The sequence below is a fragment of the Dreissena polymorpha genome, chromosome 1 (assembly GCF_020536995.1).
Source record: "Dreissena polymorpha isolate Duluth1 chromosome 1, UMN_Dpol_1.0, whole genome shotgun sequence".
NCBI classification, from domain to species: domain Eukaryota; kingdom Metazoa; phylum Mollusca; class Bivalvia; order Myida; family Dreissenidae; genus Dreissena; species Dreissena polymorpha.
This window is the reverse complement of record NC_068355.1, coordinates 161,147,157-161,173,291: the sequence shown is the minus strand read 5'-3', so window position 1 is coordinate 161,173,291 and position 26,135 is coordinate 161,147,157. Positions and strand designations below refer to the sequence as shown.

The 26,135-nt window shown below is 35.7% G+C and overlaps 2 protein-coding genes across 2 annotated transcripts in view; one reads left to right on the top strand and one right to left on the bottom strand.

The window, feature by feature from the left end:
• The window catches only part of LOC127858495 (small integral membrane protein 29-like), a 220,403-nt gene that overhangs the window by 154,185 nt on the left and 40,083 nt on the right, over nucleotides 1–26,135 (bottom strand). The gene's annotated exons all lie outside the window — the stretch shown is intronic.
• LOC127858501 (high mobility group protein HMGI-C-like) overlaps nucleotides 3,569–26,135 on the top strand; it is a 34,468-nt gene continuing 11,901 nt past the window's right edge. The window contains exons 1-2 of the mRNA XM_052395699.1: nucleotides 3,569–3,606; nucleotides 25,890–26,001. Coding sequence (XP_052251659.1) covers nucleotides 3,596–3,606; nucleotides 25,890–26,001 — 123 coding nt within the window. The 5' untranslated portion in view covers nucleotides 3,569–3,595. The remainder of the gene's footprint in view (nucleotides 3,607–25,889; nucleotides 26,002–26,135) is intronic.

The window sequence follows — 26,135 nt, the reverse complement described above, 5'->3', positions numbered from 1 at the left end:
TTGCCGTAGCTCTGCCGGGGTCTGATGCCGGTATTAACACGGTGAGTGCCGGCGGTGTTACGGTATAACGGTGCTCTGCCGGCTTTCACCGGGGCACTACCGGCGACAACCGGGGCTATGCCGGGACGCTGCCGGCTTTCACCGGGTCACTACCGGCGACAACCGGGGCTTCACCGGGATAAACCGTAGCCAGTCCGGGTTGACCGGGACTCTGCCGAGCAGTTGACCGGCTTCAACCGGGGCGGCACCGGGAAATAGTGTGACTGCGTAATTTTTTTTCTACGAATCGTCCCGGTCCTCGCTTATCGACCGGCGTGAGCAAACCGGGATGGACCGGGGCTCTACCGGCAAAAGTGAGACTTGGGCTTAGGTGGATTTTCTTTTGTATACACATTACAAAGAAAGTATGAGTGTTTTACTCATTTATTAATTATGTAATAGAAAGCTATTAGGCTACTGAACGTGATTTATTTGACGCCAACAATAACAGTTTTTCGCGGCCATGTTGTTGTTGTATATCTTCACCGCCTATGTAGACGAACCTCTACCAGATCCATAGAGTTGAACAAAAGGTTATCGTTCCCACAACCAGCATCGTATTGTCCTCCACCGTCTATGTACACTGTAGTATATACACAACTATTGTCTTGTCTTACAGTCTCTGAGCTTCTGCACTCAGCCGCTATGGTCAATCCGTATAAATTCGGACAAAGGGAGAAATTCGGACAAAACATCGTAAATGCATTTTACGTCACACTTAACCTAGCCCCAGGCCTTCAGCGCCTACAGCGCTTTGATTATTAAACTGATATAGATTTGAAAAGGCCGGGTATGCACAACAGTTGAGCCGATATCGCTTTTCTACGTCCGATTGGTATCTGGCACACGATCGATTTCACGCACTGTTGTGAACTGCAAAATGACGTCATTACCAACAATGTTTTAGCATTATGTTCGTGATTTTTATCAGATGGCCTAGTTAATGAAAATGATAATGAAATAAATAAATGATCCATGACTTTGTAACTTTGCAACACCTGTGTTGATGGTTTGTAACAATTTTGCGTTTCAGTCTGCTCACTTATTCGACCATACCACTACATTGATAGCTGCCTGATATAAAGGTGCATGATATTTTCTATCCCGTCCAGAAAGTACCTGTCAATGTTTAGAGGTAGGTCATATAACTCGGAATGAACTGTAATTCATTTTTTTAATATTAAATAACATTCAACAAAATAATTTATATATATATATACATTTTAAACATAAAGACCAACACAACAGCAAAAAAAATACTTCACATGACCTAATGACTAACACGTCCATTAAAGGGGCCTTTTCACAGATTTTGGCATTTTTTAACTTATTCATTAAATGCTTTATATTGATAAATGTAAACATTGGATCGTAAAAGCTCCAGTAAAAAATCAAGAATACAATTTAAAAAAGGAAAAGAACATTGCCCGGAGCAGGTTTCGAACCAGTGACCCCTGGAGTCCTGCCAGAGTCCTGAAGTAAAAACGTTTAGCCTACTGAGCTATTCCGCCGAGTACACATACTTGACGTATTTTATACCTTATATAAGCAATCTTCGTAGTTTCACAAAATTTAACGACAAAAACAGAACTCTCCAAATTATTCAATCGTTTCGCGTTGCAACGCTTTATAATTTTTAGGTTTTAAAATCGTCAAAAGATGCATATAATGGCTATATTAGACCATGGTTAATGTTCAGTATTACTGTTTCCTCACAAAAATCATAACTAAAACGAAAATTTGCGAATCTGAAACAACTTTTTTCAATTTTGTCAATTTACCAAAGCGTGAAAAGATCCCTTTAAAACGTCAATTATAATATAGCATATCCATTCCCACTAAAAAATAGCGTCGTAGCGATAAAATTAAAAAAAATCTTTACAAATAGGACGTAGTGATATGATAAAAAGAAAAAAACAAACAGGTTATTGCCTCATCAGTGTGTCAAGTATAAGGCCCGACAAGAACATTAAAACGGCTAGGCACACTTCAACGTTCTTTTATTCTATTCTAAGCCTCAACTGACATATTATACAGAAAGATTAGGAAAATAACGTTTATTCTCTATAAATTCGTTATCTGCTATGTATAAAACACAGCATACATGATACAAAGGTAACGTCATTTTGTTAAAAAACATTCAATTAACTTAAATAAATTACGCTTTATTTTATTATGATAAAGTTATGTAACCTATAGGTTATAGATCTTCGTTGGCAGTGATTCTCGGGCAAATCCCTGAGCCGTGTTATAATCTATAATCTAACATAAATATGTCGGTATGACGTCACAATAATGTAATGTTCCACAAAATCTGACACTCACTTTCAGGACGCGATGACGTATCTGTCCGCCATGTACATGTAACTACATGCCAGAAGCAATCTACGTCCTCTCACAGCTCTATGTCAGTGTCAACAACAGAAGTTCAGATTGGGCTGACAGCAATACTTGACCCCTGTTCAAAGGGTATTGTATCATACAAGGAAAGATATTTGAGAGGTGTAGGGTATTGAAGATTCCAGGAAGTCTTATTTGGTAAGGACACATTTATATATCGTCAACCTTGAGAATACTGTTTTTACTAGGGCTGCAACGGGTATCCGTAATATCCGAGATTCGCGGATCCAAACGAGGATTCGCGGATCTAACTGATAATTAAAATCGGTTTCGAATCTGGATCTTATTTGAGTTTAACCTTTCCTTTGCGGTAATTGTTTCTTTCGCCCTAATACTTTCGTTAAATTGGTTCTTTCTGCTTGAAAGGCTGACTGGTACGTAGTTTGTTACAATTGACGCTATTTTTCCGACAAAAAACATAATGATACACAGTCTACCTTCGTTTTCGATGGTGCAAAATGGCGCAGAATAAAATTCGCGATGCACCTAAACAATTTAAAATCCTCGGTGTGGAAGCATTTCGGGTTTTATCGGCATACTAATTACATAGCATTTTATTGATACTTAATGCAGATTGCGTGTGATGCGTTAATTGCTTGTTAAAATACAGCGTTATTCATATTATATCTGACTGACAATTGTGTTTAATATGAGACATTCATTTACTTTATAATATTAGACAAGAATGTGTTCAATTTGTTTGCCCAATACAAGTTGAGCCTCGCCAATAAAGTTCGAAATTCGCATTATACGAGAAAAAAGGCAGAAACCATGAAAAACTCGGCCTTATATGAAAATCTAAACTTTCAACTATTTGGACGCCATTTTGAAGTTTTATGCTTAGTTTTGGTGCAAAAGTTTAAATCTTTAAAAATATAAGCACTCAGCCCCTTGTATATTCAGCTCCCTTTTTTTGACAATAACAATATAGTGCAGTGTAACCACAAAAGTAACTTTCAATATTAGAGCGTACAAAAATAACAACTTTCAATATTTTTAATGAACTACAATAATACCCCTCAGCAGAACTAATTCAAAATGATGGAGGATTTAAACATTACAAATGCAATTCCTAATGGCAATAAGTAAGTTTTCAATCCTTATTGTCTTTCTGAGTTGTATTCAAAACAACGGTAGTGGATCCAGTGTGGCTGGAATGTTATTCAGGTAAATTTTGCATAATTTCGCGACCTGTCAAATTGTGTTCCTGCATCATGTAATGTCTAGCAAGCATCTTTGGTCATATACTTAGTTTAAATGCTATTTTTTCTGTGCACCAATAAGTTGTATAGAACAGAAATTTTGCTATTTTTGAAAACTTCATACTTCAGTTTATATAAAAAACCTGTAATTCTAATGTGAAATTCAAGCTTTCAATCTATCTTCAGCTCAATAACAAAGCAAATATGAATTCAACTAATTAATAACATTATATTATTATAAATGTTTGTCATTTAAATGCTTACACTTTTTCGTGTATGTGTGATTTTGATAGTTTTTGAGAAATTTGCAGAATCTCGACCTGGGTATAAAAGTTTGTTCGAACAACGTAAGTGCATTTTTAGCTCACCTGTCACAAAGTCACATGGTGAGCTTATGTGACCCTGTGATGTCCAGCGTCCGTATGTGCGTGCGTGCATCCGTCAACAATTTGTTTGTGTAGACAGTAGAGGTCACAGTTTTCATTCAATCTTTATGAAATTTGGTCAGAATGTTTATCTTGATGAAATCTGGGTTGTGATTGTATTTGGGTAATCTGGGGTCAAAAACTAGCTCACTAGGTAAAAAACTAGGTCATTTAATCAGGGAATAATCTAGAATTTACTATCTATGGGTCCCTGAACTCGCAGATTTTAGATTAATTAGTCCCAGACCAAAATTGATGAGTCCAACTTGAAAAAGAATGGGTCCCAAATTTTGAAAGATACCAAGTAGTGAAGAACATTTAAGTGACACTAGCTCATAAACTATATTTTGCATTAAACTTTTAATAATCTTTAAAACAGTGAATTTTGAAACCAAAAAGCAAATTCAGGGTTATCACTATCTTGTGTGCCTTCACATAGGCTATAAGTGTCTGTTACATGAATGTAATCTGTAACAAAATTTCAACTAATTCAAGTCAATGATAATATTATTGTTAACATCCGAATTGAGAGCCTGATAATATTATTGTTAACGTCCGAATTGCGAGCCGTTGACCTACTGTTATTTAAGTTTAGAGTTGTTTGTTTTGGATCTAGTTTCAACACCTTATTTCGGAGGCATTATTTCTGTATTATTTATGACTAAGTTACAAAAAGTTAAAGTAGGCCTTCATCCGGGGACTTTAGAATATATCATAACACACTCTATTTTAAAGGTCGATTCTAATTGATTCGTATTATACAGCAGCAGCTCAACTAGAGCCAATCAATTAGGTTAAACTCAGCGTTCATCGCTACACTTTTGACTCATACCCTAGATGGTTCGTACTTATCGTGATTCGCGTATGTTTTAAAGGATTCGTTTCAGCAATGCGTCCAAGTGGACGCACATATTTCAAAACTATGCGTCTATTTCGATATTTGTGCGTCATAGACGCGGGACACGCATGTTGATTATTCCCTGCATAATGGGTCAAATAATAGAAAAACCTTGTGTAGACAATAGAGGTCGCAGTTTTCATCAAATCTTTATGAAATTTGGTTAGAATGTTTATCTTGATGAAATCTAGGTTGGGATTGTATATGGGTCATCTGGGGTCAAAAACTAGGTCAAATAATTGAAAAATCATCAACAATTTGTTTGTGTAGACAGTAGAGGTCACAGTTTTCAACCAATGTTTATGAAATTTGGTCATAATGTTTATCTTGATGAAATCTGGGTTGGGATTGTATTTGGGTCATCTGGGGTCAAAAACTAGGTCACTAGGTCAATAACTAGGTCAAATAATAGAAAAACCTTGTGTAGACAAAAGAGGTTGCAGTTTTCATCCAATCTTTATGAAATTTGGTCAGAATGTTTATCTTGATGAAATTTGGTTTGGGAATGTATTTGGGTCATCTGGGGTCAAAAACTAGGTCACTAGGTCAAAAAACTAGGTCAAATAATAGAAAAACCTTGTGTAGACCATAGAGGTTGCAGTTTTCATCCCATCTTAATGAAATTTGGTCAGAATGTTTATCTTGATGGAATCTGGGTTGGGATTATATTTGGGTCATCTAAGGTCGAAAACTAGGTCACTAGGTCAAATAATAGAAAAACCGTCAACAATTTGTTGGTGTAGACAGTAGAGGTCACAGTTTTCATCCAGTCTTTATGAAATTTGGTCAGAATGTTTATCTTGATGAAATCTGGGTTGGGATTGTATTTGGGTCATCTTGGGTCAAACTGTGAAACACTAGGTCAATAGGTCAAATAATAGAAAAACCTTGTGTAGACAATAGAGGTCACAGGTTTCATCCAATCTTCATCAAATTTTGTCAGAATGTATGTCTTGATGAAATCTTGGTTGGGATTGTATTTGGGTCATCTGGGGTCAAAAACTAGGTCACTAGGTCAAATAATAGAGAAACCTTGTGTAGACAATAGAGGTCACAGTTTTCATCCAATTTAAAAAAAAACTTGATCAGAATGTTTATCTTGATGAAATCTGTGTAGGGATTGTATTTGCTCAACTGGGGTAAAAAAACTAGGTCAATAGGTCAAATATTAGAAAAACCTTGTGTAGACTATAGAGGTCACAGTTTTCATCCAATCTTTATGAAATTTGGTCAGAATGTTTATCTTGATGAAAACTGGGTTGGGATTGTATTTGGTTAGTCAGGTGAGCGATTCAGGGCCATCGTGGCCCTCTTGTTTTATCTTCTTAGTGTTTGTTTTTGATGTCGTTATTTCTGCTTCCACTACTGCTGTTGCGGCTGCAGCTGCATCTTCTTATGCTGCTTAAGTAGTATAAATATTAGTAGCTGTAAAGTTTATAATAATAATACTTAATTACTTTTTTCGTAAGAAATATATAAGTTCTGGTGGTGCAAAACATAATTTTGGTTTATAGCAATATAAATTATAATTTATTTTGCGCATTTTTACTTTCAAATTAGGATTCGAACCGATATTCGATATCCGAGCCTTTGGATTCGAATTCGGATCCGATTGAAATTTTGGATTCGCTGCAGCACTAGTTTTTACTGATATGCGACAGCAGGCGTGAAAGTATAAGAGATAATTATATATATTATCTATGCATATAATACTGGTAATTATGCATTGTCCGCATATTGGTTCTGGTATGGAGACATATGATAGTGAAAAGCCAACACTTTAAATCAGTTTGATCCTATTCCTTATATCGATAAAATGAAAGTCCATCTTCGTGAACAAATGATTGTCGTATCGAGACGACCCGGGGAGACGACATGGTGTTTGCAAAAGCACGGCTCTTTAATAAATGCCAAGGCCACAGTGGAATGTAACTGGCTGCATATTCTTGATATAGATATACGGAAAATACATGCTTGTGTAAGTTCCATTTATTTAAATGCATTATTGGATTTCGAAATAAATACGTACACATCAATATATCAAAATACGTGTGTACTGTCGCGTGCAAAAACCTGCCTGCGATGCTCAGCTTAAGGCACAAAATGAGGTCAATTCGTAAAAGGAATAGGTTTTGTTTATCTAAACTCAGTATCATAAATACTCAAAATCAACGAATATTTCGTAAAATAAAGTTCACCCATAATTTTTTTTCTTATTTTTTCTTATAGCAAAAGCCAAAATTTATACGCTAGATCTGGTATGGTGTCATAGATTAAACGAGATACAAAATGCTCTATTTTATTTTTTTGTGGCAAAAAATATTCCATTTTAATTTCCCGCAACGATATCTATTCTTACGACATTCGAACACTAACATGGTAGGCCTACATGAACATGTGTTGAATATATTGTCTCACAAAAAGAGCATGTTGTATATTGTTAAATCTGTGTTATCAGACCACATCGTGCGTTGAAATTTTGGCTATTGCTATAAGAAACATTGATTTTTTATGTGTTAATTTTTGTTATGCTCCCCCAAAATTGTTTTTGGGGGGAGCATATAGTCGCCGCTTCGTCTGTCCGTGTGTGTGCCGTCCGTGCACAATTATTGTCCAGGCTATTTCGCAGCAATTTATGACCGGAATTCAATTAAACTTTATGGAAAGCTTCACTACAAAGAGGAGATGTGCATATTAGGTCTGAATACACTAAATAGTTTCCCTATATAATTCAATGTGAAAGCGACAACTTTAGACCAAAATAAATGCAACATTTTGCACATAGAGACCCCCATAACCATACCTTTTCTTAAAGGCTATTCTAAGACAAAATCGATTTATGCAATAAAAAAGATATGTCATGTTCAATACAAGAAAGAAATTGACACAAATCAAAATCGACTGTTTTTGCAACTTTTTTTTTCGGCCGTTTCTTAGTGGAATGTAACCTTTTTCAGTGCGATGGTTTACTATAGTCTTCAAGTTTATTATATTTCAGGGATTCAGTAGTGAACACCTATTTATGCCCTACCATTATCTCCGAAAGATAACACCCGAATAATAGATAAAAGTGTAAAACATGCCTTCCTATCAACTATGGTAATTTTTTTTAGAGAGTACAGCCTTCATGAAACGGTTATTTAGTGTACTCGGTTATTTAGTGTACTGCAACCTCCTTCATGAAACGGTTATTTAGTGTACTGCAACCTATAAGACAACGTTTACTGTTAACATCGCGAAAAATAAGTATTTCTCGATACTTATGAACCTATTTTCTATGTGCATGCCTAATTTCAAACCGATCTTTCACGTAGAAATGCTTTAAAATGCATTTTATTATAACGCATTGTAAGCCATCTGGCTTTCGCGGTAGGAGCTTTGATAAATAAAGGGCATTTAGGAGTAAAAAATATTACCCTTAACAATAATCAAAGTACTGGTTTGACGATGCTTTTGAAGAGGATGGATATATAGAGGATATTTGTTGGATTCGGTGGAATATCGATTTTCCCAGAAAAACAGCGAAACATATCGATATTTTCACTGTTATTTTTTTACTGTTTTAAACAGTGAAATACCAGTTTATTTCACTGATATTTCTGTATAAATCACCGGAAAGCATAAAATAAATCAGCATCCATTTAAGTTAATCTTCATCACCGCAATTGTGTTATTTTTATTGCTTGTCATTTATCCGCAGGTCAATAGTTAATGGTTGTGGTGCAATCGTTTTCGTTCTCGGACACTGCACTCCCTTCAATGAGATTTATTTACCTATAAATATCTCATATTTGAACTTACAATTCTTTTGGGAGTAATGGTCCAGACAACTGGATAAAACAGCAACAATATTCTAACCCATTATTTTTCGAGGAACATAATTGAGAATTCCTGTGCTAGCCCCCAATCACAGTATGTTGGAGTATAATAATAGTCAAATTTTGTTTTTCTTCTCAAAAGATTGTCGTAGATTATAAGTTGAGGAATAAATCATCCAAGACTACAACTCTTATAAAGCCTTTTTTCATTTATTTTTATTGATAAACAAGGTTTTGTAACAATCTATGCTATACATAGATAGCTTTAACAGCACAATGTGGCTCACCTGAAACTGAGTGTTTCTTAGTGGTGTCAACTATTTTTTCATGAAGATCTAGTAAAAAGGCATTGTGAGTATGAACAAACTATTTGCGTCTATCCGATCTAGTTGAACCTTGTTACCGAGTTCCTACTTTTATTTATTTGAACATTCTGATCAACTGCCATGAAGATCAGGTAAAAAAATGTAAGTGTTAACATAGATTTTAATGATTTTAGTTATTAATCAAATGCTTGGAAGCACATGACCCACTTTGGAACGTGACCTGTTAATCACTGAGACTACCCTTGTGACCTAAATGTTGAATATGCTACTTTCAAGCTTGACTTTGAAATCATTTAAAATAATGTTCTAACCAATTTACAAGTGGATCAAAGAGAGAATGTGACCACTTAAGTATTAACAGACCTTTTCTTAAATTTGACCTAGTGCCCTAATTTTTGATAGAATATGAAACCCAAAATGACATAGAGGTGACTAGTTTCATAAGAATCTGGCAAAGAGGTGACACCCAAATTTAAACATTGTAAAATGATATCTTATTTGTTCACAATAAACTTTGGATAAAATACAACAGACAAAGAGTGATAACAAAAGCTCACCTTGTCACATCATAACAAGTGAGCAAAATAACCAAAACTATGACATCATATAATTGCTCAGTTACTTCCAATAACAACAAAATGTTACTTTTGAAACCAATACAATACCTTCCCTTTCTCACTACAGGCTGTTCTAAAACAAGATAGCCCTGTATCGCTCACCCAAAACTCCTTCTATAGTGTCAAAACTTGTGTATGATTTGACTAAGTTGTAACCTAGCTTTAGCCTGCACATGACCGACTTGCAAATTCAGCTTTTGATTTGATTAAGATGGACATTGTAAGCAATTTTCATGAAAATCAGGAAGATGATGTGACCTGTAGAAAGGTAAAGGAAATTTTCTATATTTTGACCTAATGACCTAGTTTTTGACAAACTACCAACTTTCAAAAAGTAACTTTATTTCATCGAGATAACATTCTGTCCAATTTTCATGAAGATCTGGAAGAAAATGTGACCTCTGGAGTTTTCACTCACCTTTTCTGTGATTTGGTTTGTTGACCTAGTTTGGACCACATATGACCAACTTTCAAACTTAACCTAGAATTGACCGAGATGAACATTTACCAACATAAGACAAACAAGGGCTGTTTGTAAAACACGCATGCCCCCATATGGGCTGTCAGTTGTAGTGGTAGCCATTGTGTGAATACATTTTTTGTCACTGTGACCTTGACCTTTGACCTAGTGACCTGAAAATCAATAGGGATCATCTGCCAGTCATGATCAAAATTACCTATGAAGTTTCATGATCCTAAGCCTTACTATTCTTGAGTTATCATCAGGAAACCTTTTACTGTTATGAGTCACTGTGACCTTGACCTTTGACCTAGTGACCTGAAAATCAATAAGGGTTATATACCAGTCATGATCAATGTACCTATGAAGTTTAATGGTCCTAGGCGTAAGCATTTTTGAGTTATCATCCGGATACTATTTTACTGTTTTGAGTCAATTTGACCTTGACCTTGTGACCTTAACATCAATAGGGGTAATCTGCAAGGCATGATCAATGAAGTTTCATGATCCTAGACGTAAGCATTCTTGAGTTATAATCCGGAAATCATTAAATTGTTTTGACTCACTGTGACCTTGACCTTTGACCTAATGACCTGAACATCAACGGGTCATATGCCAGTCATGATCAATGTACCTATGTTGTTTCATGATCCTAGGCCTAAGCATTCTAGTCACTGTGACCTTACCCTTTTATCTAGTGACCTGAAAATCAATAGGGTTCATCTGCCAGTCATGATCAATATACCTATGAAGTTTCATGATCCTAGGCCTAAGCGTTCTTGAGTTATCATCCGGAAACCATCTGGTGGACGGACCGACTGACGGACTGACCGACATGTGCTAAACAATATACCCCGAACAAGCCACATAAGAAATGCAGCATAACACATTCTAAAAGTAAAAGACATCTGTGCAATTATATCGTTTCTTTAAATGGTAAGATGAACAAACAAGAGGGCCTGAAATGCCCTGAGTCGTTCACCTGAGATAACAAGATATTATTGGGACAAATATTATGACCAAAATTTATGAAGATCGGAAAATAAATGTGACCTCTCGAGTGTTAACAATGTTTTTCTACAGCATTATAAGGAAAAATGCCCCACCCCCTGGCAGCCATGTTTTTCAACCAATCGTAACCATTTTCGAACTGATCCAAGATATCATTGAGACTTATATTTTGACCAAATTTTATGAAGATTGGAATATAAACGTGGAATCCACAGAGTTAACAAGGCAAATGTTGACGACTCACGACGGCCATAAAGCGATCACAAAAGCTCACCATGAGCACGTTGTGTGATTACACTCAATGCGTTCAAATTTTTCTCACAGGCTTTGCCATTGACCTTTATAGTATGGATGGCTTTGTTATTATTTATTGCTATCATATACCTGCAATATTGTGTGTATGTTTACAATACACAAATCATATGACATAAATAGATTATTTGAGCTTATAATAATCTGATTACTATAGCCAGGTCAATTAAGGACTTAAGGTTCATGGGGGATAAAATTCATTAAAACTTCACTTTGGTTTTTCTTCATTGAATGTGGTACAATATGGTCAAACTGTATATCATTTTAAAGCTAAAGACGGATAGAATAACATAAACACATGTTTGACATAAAATATATTTATGTGCTTTAGTCATAATTTGGTTTAAAACCAATACATTTTTACACTAATTTACAAAATTTCAATCTAAAGTTAGGAAGGATATGCACTACCTTAAGTTGAATAAATACAAAGCTATATACATATACAAGGTCAAGTTAGCAACATTTCACAGAAAATTATTGTCATAAAACAACAAATGAGTTTTTACTCAACTGCCTTTTTGGATAATTATCCTAAACAAAGTTCTAAAAATAACTAAAACGTAACTACTTTTTAAAAATCCAGGTATGGTGGATAATAAGTGTCACAATTCTATTTAAAAGCTTAACAATTTTGTTATTTACCTCTAAACCAAATTGCAAATTTTAAACCATCTCAAATTGAGATAGATTGCAGACGACATATAAAATTGTAAAGGAATATAAAGAAATTGGCAAAACGATTGATTTTATATTTCGATTCCTTCTACCCAATTTGAAAGCGAAGCCATCGCTGTGATCCGTAGAAAAACGTGCAAAACAAATCGGTCGAAATCACGTGCAGTGGTGAGAAAACCGGGTATGTGTATACACATACCTGAGAAAACACATACTTATTTTGACAGTTGGGTGGCAACTAGTAAAACAACTATAAATATTAATCAGCAAGAGATCGCACTATATAACAGAAATGACCACGTAGAGATATCATCACTTACCCTATTTAAAATATTTTCCAGCTGAAAATTGTCCCCCACACGTCTTTTTTAGTTTATTTGTATTGTTTTTCTGGAGCCGAAGTGCATCTCACAAAATATCCCACCAACTTCCGTTGTTTTCACTTTCGTTATTAAAAACTCCGTTTAAAAGAATTATTTCTACTTTTAGATTGTTTAAGCGATGTATTATTATATTTTTTCAATAGAATAGTATACCGTGATGAATTGAACGGAGTTTCGTATCGATCTTTCTGTCAGTCTGTAAGCGTACTATTTTATGCGCAATAATAAATGAACATGTGATTCGACAACGATTGTAAACATTGGTGAAATGCTTCTTACATAGTTATTCTTTTGAGTGTTTATGAGGTCTGAACGGAAAGATTACAATCCAATGCATTCGTCATCGTCAACCGTTTGGAATGTCAATTAGGCGATGAGTTCGTTTTTAGCATGTTTCTCTCTATTTTATTAATTTAAAAATGGCTGCCCCCATGGTGATGAAATGACATGTGTTCGAGTTTTGATATTTCTAGATATGTTAACTTTTTTGACTATTTAAGCGTAACTTGCCCTCGTCAATGTCGATATTAATCACTTGTTATATAATTTTCCGCCGAAATACGTGGAATAAACATGATTCAGATTTTTGAAAATAATGTATATTTAAGTGTTAAAATCGCTTTGTATTTTGCTTGATTTTGTGGATGTCATGATACGTTGATGTACAAAATTGGTAGCAGTTTGAAGGAAAAACATCCTTTAAAGCATATATGTATACATTTTCAATGTGGCACTCTTCCTTTAGTCAAATTTGAGTTCAATGCTAGTGGTCCCACATTTTTCAAAATGAAGCCTCTACATGAACCTTAAAAAACATTTTTGTTGTCCTGATTTCATGAAGACTTGAGATATTTATGTACATAGAGTTTCAAGATATGGGATTATCCACAAATAAAAAGTATTTTTGATCTGTGTTGTGCAGGCTCTTTTTCTATGACTGTCAAAGTGAAATTTCCATGTGAAAAGGATGTCAATTTTTTCATTAAACCATTTTGTATAAACTACGGTTCTGCATATAATTTGCCATTTTGATAGGATATGACCAGGGTGACAGAGAAAAGGGATATGCATTTGAGATCTGGTCAGGACTCCATATAAAAGTGGTTATATTTAAAAATGTTTAATCACCACATGACCACGGACTCTAGATCTCCGTGACATGACTAAGGTTCTAATATGAACATTTGAACTATATCTTTTTAAAACAATTAAAAAATAATATTTGATGTACAAATTTAATCTACCAATGTGTACAGATACTACTTAACATATATTTGACTGTATTGAATGTAGGAACTAGTTAAAATATCCATTAGAAAAAGAGATCAGGATATGAAATATTCATTGCCTGAAGCAAAGACCCTGGAGCTATGTTTATATATCTTTAAACACACTGATTAAAGAAGTAAAACAATACATTGATACAACAGAGGTAAAATCATTCCCTCTGAACAATATGATACATAATAATGTATCATATTTTTTTTATCTGGATCTGGGTAGGTACACAGCAGGATGTTCAGGTGTGCGCGCTGCGGGAGAGATATAGGAGTTACTTATATGTTGGATTTAATTTAACTCACTGAAATTCATCACTGAAGTTACAGTATGATCTCATTTGATATAGATGTACATGATTGTATCAAGCAAAATAAAATTATATTAAGTAATTTCAGTATTAATTCACTGTCATGATTTCAGTATCATTAAAATGATTTTCAGTAAAGTCTATCATTCATCTGCATCAATTTTGTAAATATCAATATAAGTATGCTACAACATTTTTGAAACAAGGGCTGTTTGTAAAACATGCATGCCCCCCATGTGGGCTGTCAGTTGTTGTGGCAGCCATTGTGTGAATACGCTTTTTGGCGCTGAGACCTTGACCTTTGACCTAGTGACCTGAAAATCAATAGGGGTCATCTGCGAGTCACGATCAATGTACCTATCAAGTTTCATGATCCTAGTCGTAAGCTTTCTTGTGTTATCCGGAAACCATTTTACTGTGTCAAGTCACCGTGACCTTGACCTTTGACTTAGTGACCTGAAAGTCAATAGGGGTCATCTGCGAGTCATGATCAATTTACTTAAGAAGTTTCATGATCATAGGCGTAAGCATTCTTGAGTTATCATCCAGAAACCATTTTTCAAAGTTGAGTCACTGTGACCATGACCTTTTACCTAGTGACCTGAGAATCATTAGGGGTCATCTGCGAGTCATGATCAATGTACCTATGAAGTTTCATGATCCTATGGCCTAGGCATAAACGTTGTTGAGTTATCATCCGGAAACCATTTTACTATATCGGGTCACAGTGACCTTGAATTTGACCTAGTGACCTGAAATTCAATAGGGATCAAACGAGTCATGATCAATGTATCTATGAAGTTTCATGATCCTAGGCATAAGCGTTCTTGAGTTATCATCCGGAAACCATTTAACTATTTCGGGTCACTTTGACCTAGTGACCTTAAAAGGGGTCATCTGCGACACAGTGACCTTGACCTCTGACCTAGTGACCTAAAAATCAATAAGGTTCATCTGCGAGTCATGATCAATGAACCTATGAAGTTTCATGATCCTAGGCATAAGCGTTCTTGAGTTATCATCCGGAAACCGTTTTACTATTTCGGGTCACCGTGACTTTGACCTAGTGACCTCAAAATCAATAGTGGTCATCTGCGAGTCATGATTAATGTACACATGAAGTTTCGTGATCCTAAGCATCAGCGTTCTTGAGTTATCACCAGGAAACCATTTTACTATTTCGGGTCACCGTGCCCTTGCTCTTTTACATAGTGACCTCAAAATCAATATGGGTCATCTGCGAGTCATGATCAATGTACCTATGAAGTTTTATGATCCTAGGCATAAGCATTCTTGAGTAATTATCCGGAAACCATCTGGTGGACGGACATACGGACCGACTTGTGCAAAACAATATACCCTCTCTTCTTCGAAGGGGGGCATAATAATATACTGTTTGATATACTGTAAATAATGTTACTACACATCCAAGTAGGGAGTCCATCAAACTATTGCAACCGAAACACCTGGTGTGCCAAGGCACCAGCCGAAGTCAAATGCCTTCTGACTTAGTGCATTTTACTATTTATATTTGTATGCATTTGTATGTGTTTGAAAAAATGTATAATTTTAAATGACATCTTCTGACCATGCATGTCCTAGATTTCAAAATCCAGGCCCTGGTCTGACACATTGGTAACACTAACGTTAAGCTGTTACCAGGCTTCTGAATTTAATTAGCCAGGTCACAGGAAAAGGGCAGTCTTATCAGTATCCAATTAAACTATTTGTCATTGTCAGAAAACCGCTCTTAAGCAAACAGCTTTCAAGCAACTGCAGGCTGAACTGGATCTAAACTGGCCACAATCGCCTTTATGTCGTTTTTACTGGGATACAGTTCATTTAACTTTAAAGAGATCTTTTCACGTTTGGTAAATTGACAAAAATGGAAAAAAGTTGTATCGGATTCGCAAATTTTCATTTTAGTTATGTTATTTTTAGGAAACAGTATTACTGAACATTTACCATGGTCTAATATAGCCAATGTATGCATCTTTTAACGATTTAAATATTATAAAGCGTTGCAACGCGAAACGATTGAATAATTTTGAGAGTTATGTTGTGTGAAACTACGAAGATTGCTTATATTAGGTATAAAACACGCCAATCATTTGTACTTGGCTGAATAGTCGAGCAGGCTAATGCGTTTTTACTCCAGGACTAAGGGGGTCACTGGTTCGAGCCCTGCTGTGAACTACTTTTTTAAAAAGAATTTTATTCTGGATTTTTAACTGGAGCTTTAAAGATCCAATGTTTACATTTATCAATATAAAGCATTTAATGACTAACTTCAAAACATGTCATAATCTGTGAAAAGTCCCCTTTTACATAATATTTACTCCTATAAATAAAAGGTTGATATACATGGACTAAACGGTAAATTACGTCTAATTATTTGGACTAAAATGATATCAACTACTTAAATAGAAAGAAGAAAGAATTCATACAAACCAGTAATTTGAGTAAAGAGTTTGTAATCAATGTTGTATTTCAGGACAGCTTGGTGATATGCAAATCCCATATGACATGTTGATATCGGGTATCATAGCCATTCAATAAGTCGCAAAATGCTCGAACAAAATTTATAAAGCGAAATGTAACTTAAATTTATAACTAAAAATACCAGTATCATCAGTATGCCAGATTTGCCTTATCAAGTTGTCGAGATCCAGAAAGTGCTTCATTCACATTGAATATATCCTTCGATTTACATTTATTGTTGCATAACTAAATAGCGAAACAAGCCGATTTAAGCTGTAAGAAAGTTTTGACACGAGTGTTATCAAGTCTCTCATGGGCGAAGCCATTGTTGTAGAAAGTGATCCATTCACATCGAATATATCCTTCGAATTCCATCCATTGTTGTCATTAGCGGAGATTTAGTGAATAAATAATTCATATATCAGAAATGACAGCTTCTAAAAAGCAAAACAAGCCAATTTATGCAGTAAGAAAGTTTTGACTCGAGACTCTCATGGGGGCGGCCATTGTTGAATGTTGAAACACGAACGACAACTCTGTTAGGAGAATGTTATCAATGAAAATCAACGAGGTCGAGGTATTTCGATTAGAAAAATCGTAAAATCCCGCCCCAAAAATGGTGAATTTCTGTAAATACAGCTCTTTGTGACTGGGCCTGGTTTGCCTTTAGGTCAGAATACACTAAATAGTTTCCCTATATAATTCAATGTGAAAGCGACAACTTTAGGCCAAAATAAATGCAACATTTTGCACATAGAGACCCCCATAACCATACATTTTCTAAAAGGCCATTCTAAGACAAAATCGATTTATGCAATAAAAAAGATATGTCATGTTCAATGCAAGAAAGAACTTGACGCAAATCAAAATCGACTGTGCAACTTTTTTTTCGGTCGTTTCTTAGTGGAATGTAACCTTTTTCAGTGCGATGGTTTACTATAGTCTTCAAGTCTATCACATTTCAGGGATTCAGTAGTGAACACCTATTCATACCCTACCATTATCTCCGAAAGATAACACCCGAATAATAGATAAAAGTGTAAAACAAGCCTTCCTATCAACTATGGTATTTTTTTAGAGAGTACAGCCCTTCATGAAACGGTTATTTAGTGTACTGTAACCTATAAGACAACGTTTACTGTTAACATCGCGAAAAATAAGTATTTTTCGATACTTATGAACCTATTTTCTATGTGCCTGCCAAATTTCAGACCGATCTTTCACGTAGAAATGCTTTAAAATGCATTTTATTATAACGCCTGGTAAGCCATCTGGCTTTCGCGGTAGGAGCTTTGATAAATAAAGGGCATTTAGGAGTAAAAAAAGATAACCCTTAACAATAAAAATCGGTAATTATAATGGAATACTATTACAAGCTATGTAGAAAAACAAGTAAACAACTATCAAAACATGTTTATGAGTTATTTCAGCACAAATTGTTGGGATCTGAGACGCTCAAGACGAGATTTTGTACTTTTTCTTTTCTTATTTTCCTCTAAAAAACGCATTTTTTTCTTAAAAACTCGCTATGCTCCTTAAATTCATGAAACAAACGCAGTTATTCCGTGAAACTTGCCCAAATGCGTAAAATCCCGCCCCAAAAATGGTGATTTTCTGTAAATACAGCTCCTTTGTGACTGGGCCTGGTTTGCCTTTAGGTCAGAATACACTAAATAGTTTCCATATATAATTCAATGTGAAAGCGACAACTTTATGCCAAAATAAATTCAACATTTTGCACATAGAGACCCCCATAACCATACCTTTTCTTAAAGGCCGTTCTAAGCGGAATCGATTTATGCAATAAAAAAGATATGTCATGTTCAATGCAAGAAAGTTCTTGAAACAAATCAAAATCGACTGTTTTTGCAACTTTTTTTCTACCGTTTCTTAGTGGAATGTAACCTTTTTGAGTGCGATGGTTTACTATAGTCTTCAAGTTTATCATATTTCAGGGATTAAGTAGTGAACACCTATGCCCTACCATTATCTCCGAAAGAGATAAATTTTGAAATTTTCTATAAACTGTACATATAGTGCAATTCTTGTCCCCCCCCCCCCCCCCCCAACTACTGACTGGAATTCAATGAAGCTTTATAGGAAGCTTAACTACCTTGAGGAGATGCGCATGTTATTAGTGGGTTCTGGTTAGATTATTTATTGAAAGAGTTATGGCACTTTGAAATTTTTAAGTTGCTAAACCATCCATCGTATTATTTTGTCCAAAGTTATGCCCTTCGAGACGTTTCCTTTTATCTGAATATATAGTGTAATATTGTGACAAAAAAAACTTTGCGGAGCATCACCCGTCTCCGACGGTTTCTTGTTTAAAAATATTGTAGTATGCAATTTTCGTTGAGTATTAATGGGCTTTTAATTTGGTACACATATTGACCATCTTCCGATGATTTGTCTGGAGCATGTTTCAAGTCACCGGATTCAAGGTCAAAGTCGCACTTGAAATTATTTTTTTAATTGATTGTAAACAATCATTGTGTAAATTTCATCTCCGGGCCATGCCTTAAATGTCCGTAAGACCAGAACAAAATAACTGCACATTAAATAAATAAAAGTATAAGTATGATTTATTCGTGAAATGTTAACTTTCAGACAAATTATTAACCCTGCCGCTACAGTAGTTCATGTTGTGGTGATATTAATAATCGTCCCGAAACAACTACAGACGATCGTGGATTAAAATTAAAATTTCAAAATTCTGCGAAACACTTTAAGGATGAATTTTGCGATATTATTTAATCCCTGCTCGCACCTTTTAAAAGTATCTCATCAAACGGCCTTATTTAACCTGCGGTTATATATTGGCGATTTAAAGGGACTCGTTCACAGATTGATAACATGACAATTTGCTTTAAAAAATGTTTGCAAATTAAAAGAGAATGAATGTATTCTATTCAAACACGCAACATAACACGACTGACTTATATTTGTACAAAATAAATTTTCGTTATTGATAATCAGCAAACGAAATCACAAAAATTAACTAAGTCTTGTTACGCTTTTCACCGATAATTAAGCAAAAACGTGTATTACCGACATTGCATTTAGCTAGACTACAAAAAATGCATAATCCTGCTGATGTAGTGGTGGCATTAATGCCTTTGGGGGTCCCGGGCTGAAATCCCAAGACTGACACATCTATGTTATATTATCTTTTCCCTTTTTTAGCTCACCTGAGCACAACGTGCTAATGGTGAGCTTTTGTGATCGCTTTTTGTCCGTCGTGCGTCGTCCGTCGTCAACATTTTGCCTTGTGAACACTCTAGAGGCCACATTTATTGTCTGATCTTCATGAAATTTGGTCAGAACATTTATCCCATTGATACCTCGACTGAGTTCGAAACTGGGTCATGCTGGGTCAAAAACTAGGCCACTAGGTCAAAAAAAGGAAATCCTTGTGAACACTAGACATCGCATTTGATGCCCAATCTTAATGTAACTTTGTCAAAATGTTTGTCTAAATGATATGTTGGTTGAGTTAAAAAATGGTTCCGGTCCGTTGAAAAACATGGCCGCCAGGGGGCGGGGTAGTATTCCTTATATGGCTATAGAGAAACCTTGTGAACACTCTAGAAGTTACAATTTTTGCCCAATCATCATGAAACTTGGTCACAACATTGGTTTTATTGATATCTCAGACGAGTTCGAAAATGGTCCAGATCGGTGAATAAATATGGCCGCCATGGGGCGGGGCAGTTTTCCTTATATGGCTATAGTAAAAACCTTGTTTACACTCTAGAAGTCACATTTAATGTCCAATCTTCATGAAATGTGGTCAGAAGATTGGTCTATATGATATCTTGGATGAGTTTGAAAATGGTTGCGTTTGCTTGAAAATCATGGCTGCCAAGGGGCGAGGCATTTTTCCTTATATGGCTATATATGGCTATTGTAAAACCTTGTGAACACTCTAGAGGCCACATTTACTGTCCAATCCTCATGAAATTTGGTCAGAAGATTGGTCTCAATGACATCTTGGATGAGTTCGAAAATGGTAACGTTTGCTTGAAAAACATGGCTGCCAAGGGGCGGGGCATTTTTCCTTATATGGCTATATATGGCTATAGTAAAATCTTGTTAACACTCTAGAGTCCACATTTATTGTCCGATCTTCATGACACTTGGTAAGAAGATTCATCCCAATAATATCTTGAACAAGTTAAAAAATGATGCCCGTTGTTTGAAAAAAATGGCCGCCAGGGGACGGGGCATTTTTCTTTATATGGCTATAGTAAACCTTATTAACACTCTAGAGGCCACATTTATTTTCCGATCTTCATGAAACATTTTTCCTAATATGGCTATATAGTGTGCTTTTGTAAAACCTTGTTAACACTCTAGAGGCCACATTTATTGTCCGATCTGATCATCATCATGAAACTTGGTCAGATGTTTTGTCCCAATGATATCTTGGATGAGTTTGAAAATGGTTCCGGTTGGTGGAAAAAGATGGCCGCCAAGGGGGCGTGGCATTGTTCCTTATATAGCTTAAGTTTAACCTTGTTAACACTCTAGAAGCCGTATTTATTGTACGTTCATCATGAAACTTTGTCAGAAGATTTGTCCCAATGATGTTTTGGACAAGTTCGAAAATGGTTCCAGTTGCTTGAAAAACATGGCCACCAGTGGGCGGGGCATTTTTCCTTATATGGACTTATGAATTTTCATTAAACTTTGTCAGTATATTTGTTAATATGAGATCTTGGATGTGTATGAAAATGGTTCTGGTCTGTTGAAATAGGTGGCTGCCAGGGTGTTCACTAGTCATGAACGTTGGTAAGAACATTTTGTTCTAATCACATCTTGGGCTGCACAGAACAGGTCAGTTCCTTTGAATCTCAGGTGAGCGACTTTGGGCCTTTCAGACCCTCTTGTATTATTTGTATTAAAAACTCTTCCAAATATTACAGCTTTCTTAACAAATCTATTTAATTACATTTTTAAATACGAAAATCTGTAAACAAGCACCTTTAAGCGAAATATGTGTCCTTAAATAGCATACTTTATAATCATGTCAACCATGTATCTAATTTTACGAATTCCTCGCATAGCTTTCAGTCGGGCAGGCTAGTTTGCTATGTTCACATTAGACACAATTGTTTCTCTATATACGCGATACAATCTTGTTTAAATGGATGTTAACATGGTTTGTTGTCGGTTTTGATTAGTGATCACGTTGCTTTGATACAGTTTTTGTGAACTTTTGAAGTATGCGAGGGTCCGTAAGTACACACAAATTTGTTTATACAGTTATATGAGTGTTTTGTATAGCGGTTGGATAATACTTATATTTGAGTCTCGCTCTGGGAAAGCGGGGCTTAATGCATGTGCGAAAAGTTTCGTCCCAGATTAGCCTGTATAGTCCGCAAAGGCTAATCAGGGACAACACTTTTCGGTTATATAGTTTTATGTTTTAAGGAAGTCTCTTCTTAGCGAAAATACATTTTAGGCAGAAAGTGTCGTTCGTGAATAGCCTTCACGGACTGCACAAGCTTATCTGGGATGACACTTTTCGCACATGCATTAAGCCCCGCTTTTCCAGCGTGTGACTCATTTATACATTTACTGCACGGTTTGACTGTGAGACACATTGATGCATTCTGGGTAATTGTGGAAAAAAATCTGTAGATTTTAACTAATACAGGCGCTTATAACTGATGTCATAAACTGACCATTCTCTTTTTGATGGTTTATATTAACCGGATAATGCGAGGTTTTCTTATTCCCCGTCTCTCAAAGTCAACGTAATGCCCCGGCTAATGTTGACAACATGATAATCAGTGACGACACTTTGCGCTTTTATGTAATTTTTCGTTTTAGGAAGTATCAACGAAATAAAAATCGAGTCTATGCGGAGAGTATCGTCCCTGATTATCCTGTGCGCACCACACGACACTACGCAATTGCATAAGGCCCAGTTTTCGCAGAACGCGGCTCATTGATCTAGAAATCTAACACATGACCATGTGTGGGGTCACTTACCAAAGACTTTAACCTTTACACTGTGGTAAGAAAAGTCAAACGCTATGTTCCGTGACAGCTCAGGTTATAACTAAACTTAATGTTTAAATTCCCCACCAACGACAATGTTTTATAAACAAAGGAGATACAACAATATCCAACCACAAAATAACAAATAAATATGCTTAAAAACTAACCAAATATTATCTCAACAAATAATACCATGGTGATATTAATCAATACACGAGTATGCTTAACAACTCTTCCCAAAGATAATAAAAGGCGAATATGTTGGAAAAAAACAACAATAACCGACGATACTTAAAGTTAACAATAATAAATTGTTTGACAACGTTTTTTAATTCAAAGTTACAAGCTTCCAGCATTAGTTATGATTCTAACATTGGAAGTGCAATGGAAATTAAGTAAATTCTACTAAAATCATTAATTTATTAGAGAGTTCAGCTAACAATACTAGATTTTCTTCGAAAATGCATTATGTGTGTTTGTGGCATCACCCATATGTACAGTTTAGCTTGTAGACTATGAGGGTATCGTTGTAAAACGGCAATGCCGTCTGAAAAACGACACATAAAGAGTGACATATTTTCTTTGTCAATAAATGCTGGTATACAAAATGTTACATACATGTAAATATCATTGTTGAAATAATACAAAATGTAGCGGAGCAATTGCTCTCCTTGTGTAAAGCCAAGGGTTACACAAAAAGCTCATATAAGAAGAAATGAAGATATTCCTAATACAATTTGTTGAGCATTCTTCTTCTTATGTATGACTGACCAAGTTTAACCCATATTGCATTTTGTATATTATATCGAACGTCTTTTTAATAAAATGAATGCACAATTAATGGTACACTTTCACTAATATATCGCCGTATTGTTTGACAGCGCATCGCGATTTATTATCGAGTTCTGAGAAAACGGGGTTTAATGCATGTGCGTAAAGTGTTGGTCCAAGATCAGTCTGTAATTAAGGGCGACACTTTCCGCCTTAAGTGTTGGTCCAAGATCAGTCTGTAATTAAGGGCGACACTTTCCGCCTTAAGTGTTGGTCCAAGATCAGTCTGTAATTAAGGGCGACACTTTCCGCCTTAAGTGTTGGTCCAAGATCGGTCTGTAATTAAGGGCGACACTTTCCGCCTTAAGTGTTGGTCCAAGATCAGTCTGTAATAAAGGGCGACACTTTCCGCCTTAAGTGGATTTCGGATAAGACGAGACTTCCTGTAAAACGAAAAAAAATCATAAGAACGTTTTAAGCTTTTAGCCTGTGCGGAAGGAACAGGCTAATCTGGGACGACACTTTAAGCGCATGCGTCAAGACCTCTTTTCCCAGAGCGAGGGCAGGCTCTTTTTTTTCATCGTCAGCAGGTTTAAATCAACTTTCACTCATTCATCATATAAGCGAATGTATTAATGTTATGCTGATAATATACTAGACGCTATTAGCTATGGGCTGAACATGACAGATGCTTTGTGATCTAGGATTTTGATTCATGCGTTAATTATGTTGGTAGAGCAATACAATGTCCCGGCTAGAGAAAGTATTTGAATTATTTTGTTGTTTTTAGGCCATTGTGATAATAGTTAACATTTTGATTAAGATGTTACATTTCTAAAGAAAATTGTATGTTTTCCTCACACAAAAGTAATATTCCTTTTTTATTTTACACACATAGATTTACAATGAGTCTGTAATAAACACGAAAACTGACCTATAAGTATATTAGGTGCTCGACTTAATCTGTTTTATTATACATACTCTTACTTCTCGTGAAACTGGAGTTTTTTGGGTCGACCGACCACACGCTTGGGATAAGATTGTAAAGTAAAAAGTAACAGTGTTTGTTTACTATAATGTCGACTCTCGCCAGTATGTTTTGACTTATGAGACACTTAAACACAGATGAATATCTGCACTCCTTATTCATATAATATATTTAGAATGTAAGTTTCAAGAATGTCGCCGAATATTCCACAATACATTCGTTATAAGGTTCTCGCGTTATTGTATCAATAATCATTAGAAAGCGTGTATTTTACAAGTTCTTACTGAAGCATATATATATATATATATATATATATATATATATATATATATATATATATATATATATATATATATATATATATATATATATATATTGCATTACCTAGTGTATGGATGTTGGTAATTCTATGTGAACAAACGCTTCATTGACGTAATATGCATATTTCACCATGCCTCTTGTCACCTTATACCGCTTCAAAAGTGAATACATTTTCGTGCAGTGACTTTTGGTGTACAATACTGTTTAAAGTTTCACTTTCCAATAACCAGGTGATTCACTTGAGCATGTTCGTAACCACCAGTATTAACATCATATGAGAATAAAACTGATTCGTCTGCAAGCTAATTTTCGTTTCCAACTGTTTCTCCACATGTGACCTTGCCGCCTCTTGAAAGACTCCTGACTCGGCATATTGACATAGTTCATGTGATCTGTTGTCACTTAACGTTTTAGATCTTTATCTGTTTAATCGCTTGATAAATATTTACACAATCGAGCGAAACAAACCACTGGAATGCGACTTAATATTTCCGGTATTTTCGCTGGTTTCAGCCCACACATTTTGGGGGACTTCCTATTCGGAATGTTTCGGTTTTCTCCGTACATTTTAGATTCCTTAAGATTCTAATCCCGACATTCCTAACTCTGATGACAGTAAGGTGGTGGAAAATGGAATCGCTTCATGCGGAGGGATATATTTAGGCCACATACCACATTACTGCGCGTTGCTCATTCATAAGAACGTTCAGGCCGTGAGAACTAGGTCATAAACTCAAAGCAAAGTAGAGATATCGCCTTCACAACAAATCCTATTGAAAACGCTTTTAGGGGGCTGAAACTTTGCACATTAATCACGACATTTTTTGATAGGAGCGGAAAAATGAATCAGGAGTTTGACATCGCTAAGTGGGTGATTTAAACGTTAAATAGGTTTAATAGTTCAACCATCACGCATATCTGTAATTTCTATACGTGAGTGTGGTATTATTAAAAGTCAGGGCACAGTTAACACGTCTGTGTAGTTTGATCAAAGAAATAATAAAAAGAACGCTGTTCAGTTTCATACGGGCGACCGGAATAGGGGACTTGACATCGATATTAAGAGAAGGCAATCGTGTTAACTAATGGATGAAGTGAAGTTTGTAAACTTGATGATTTTGTGCTGAGTGTATGCTTTATCTCTCTGACTGGTTACAAACAGTGACAGATTGATGTCCGAACCCCTGAAGGGCGGTGCCGGCGATGGGCCAGCAAAGGTACCGGACGAGGAGAAAAGGGGCCGTGGTAGGCCAAGGAAACCTGTCTCAGATGAGGTGAGAATAAAAGGGTTTAAATGACGTATAAACTAGAAAAATACTTGTGTGTTATTGTATAAACGGTAGCATGATTTGTTAGGGACTTGGCGAAAATTTGTATCGCGCTTCTTTTGGATATAGGTTGTCACCAG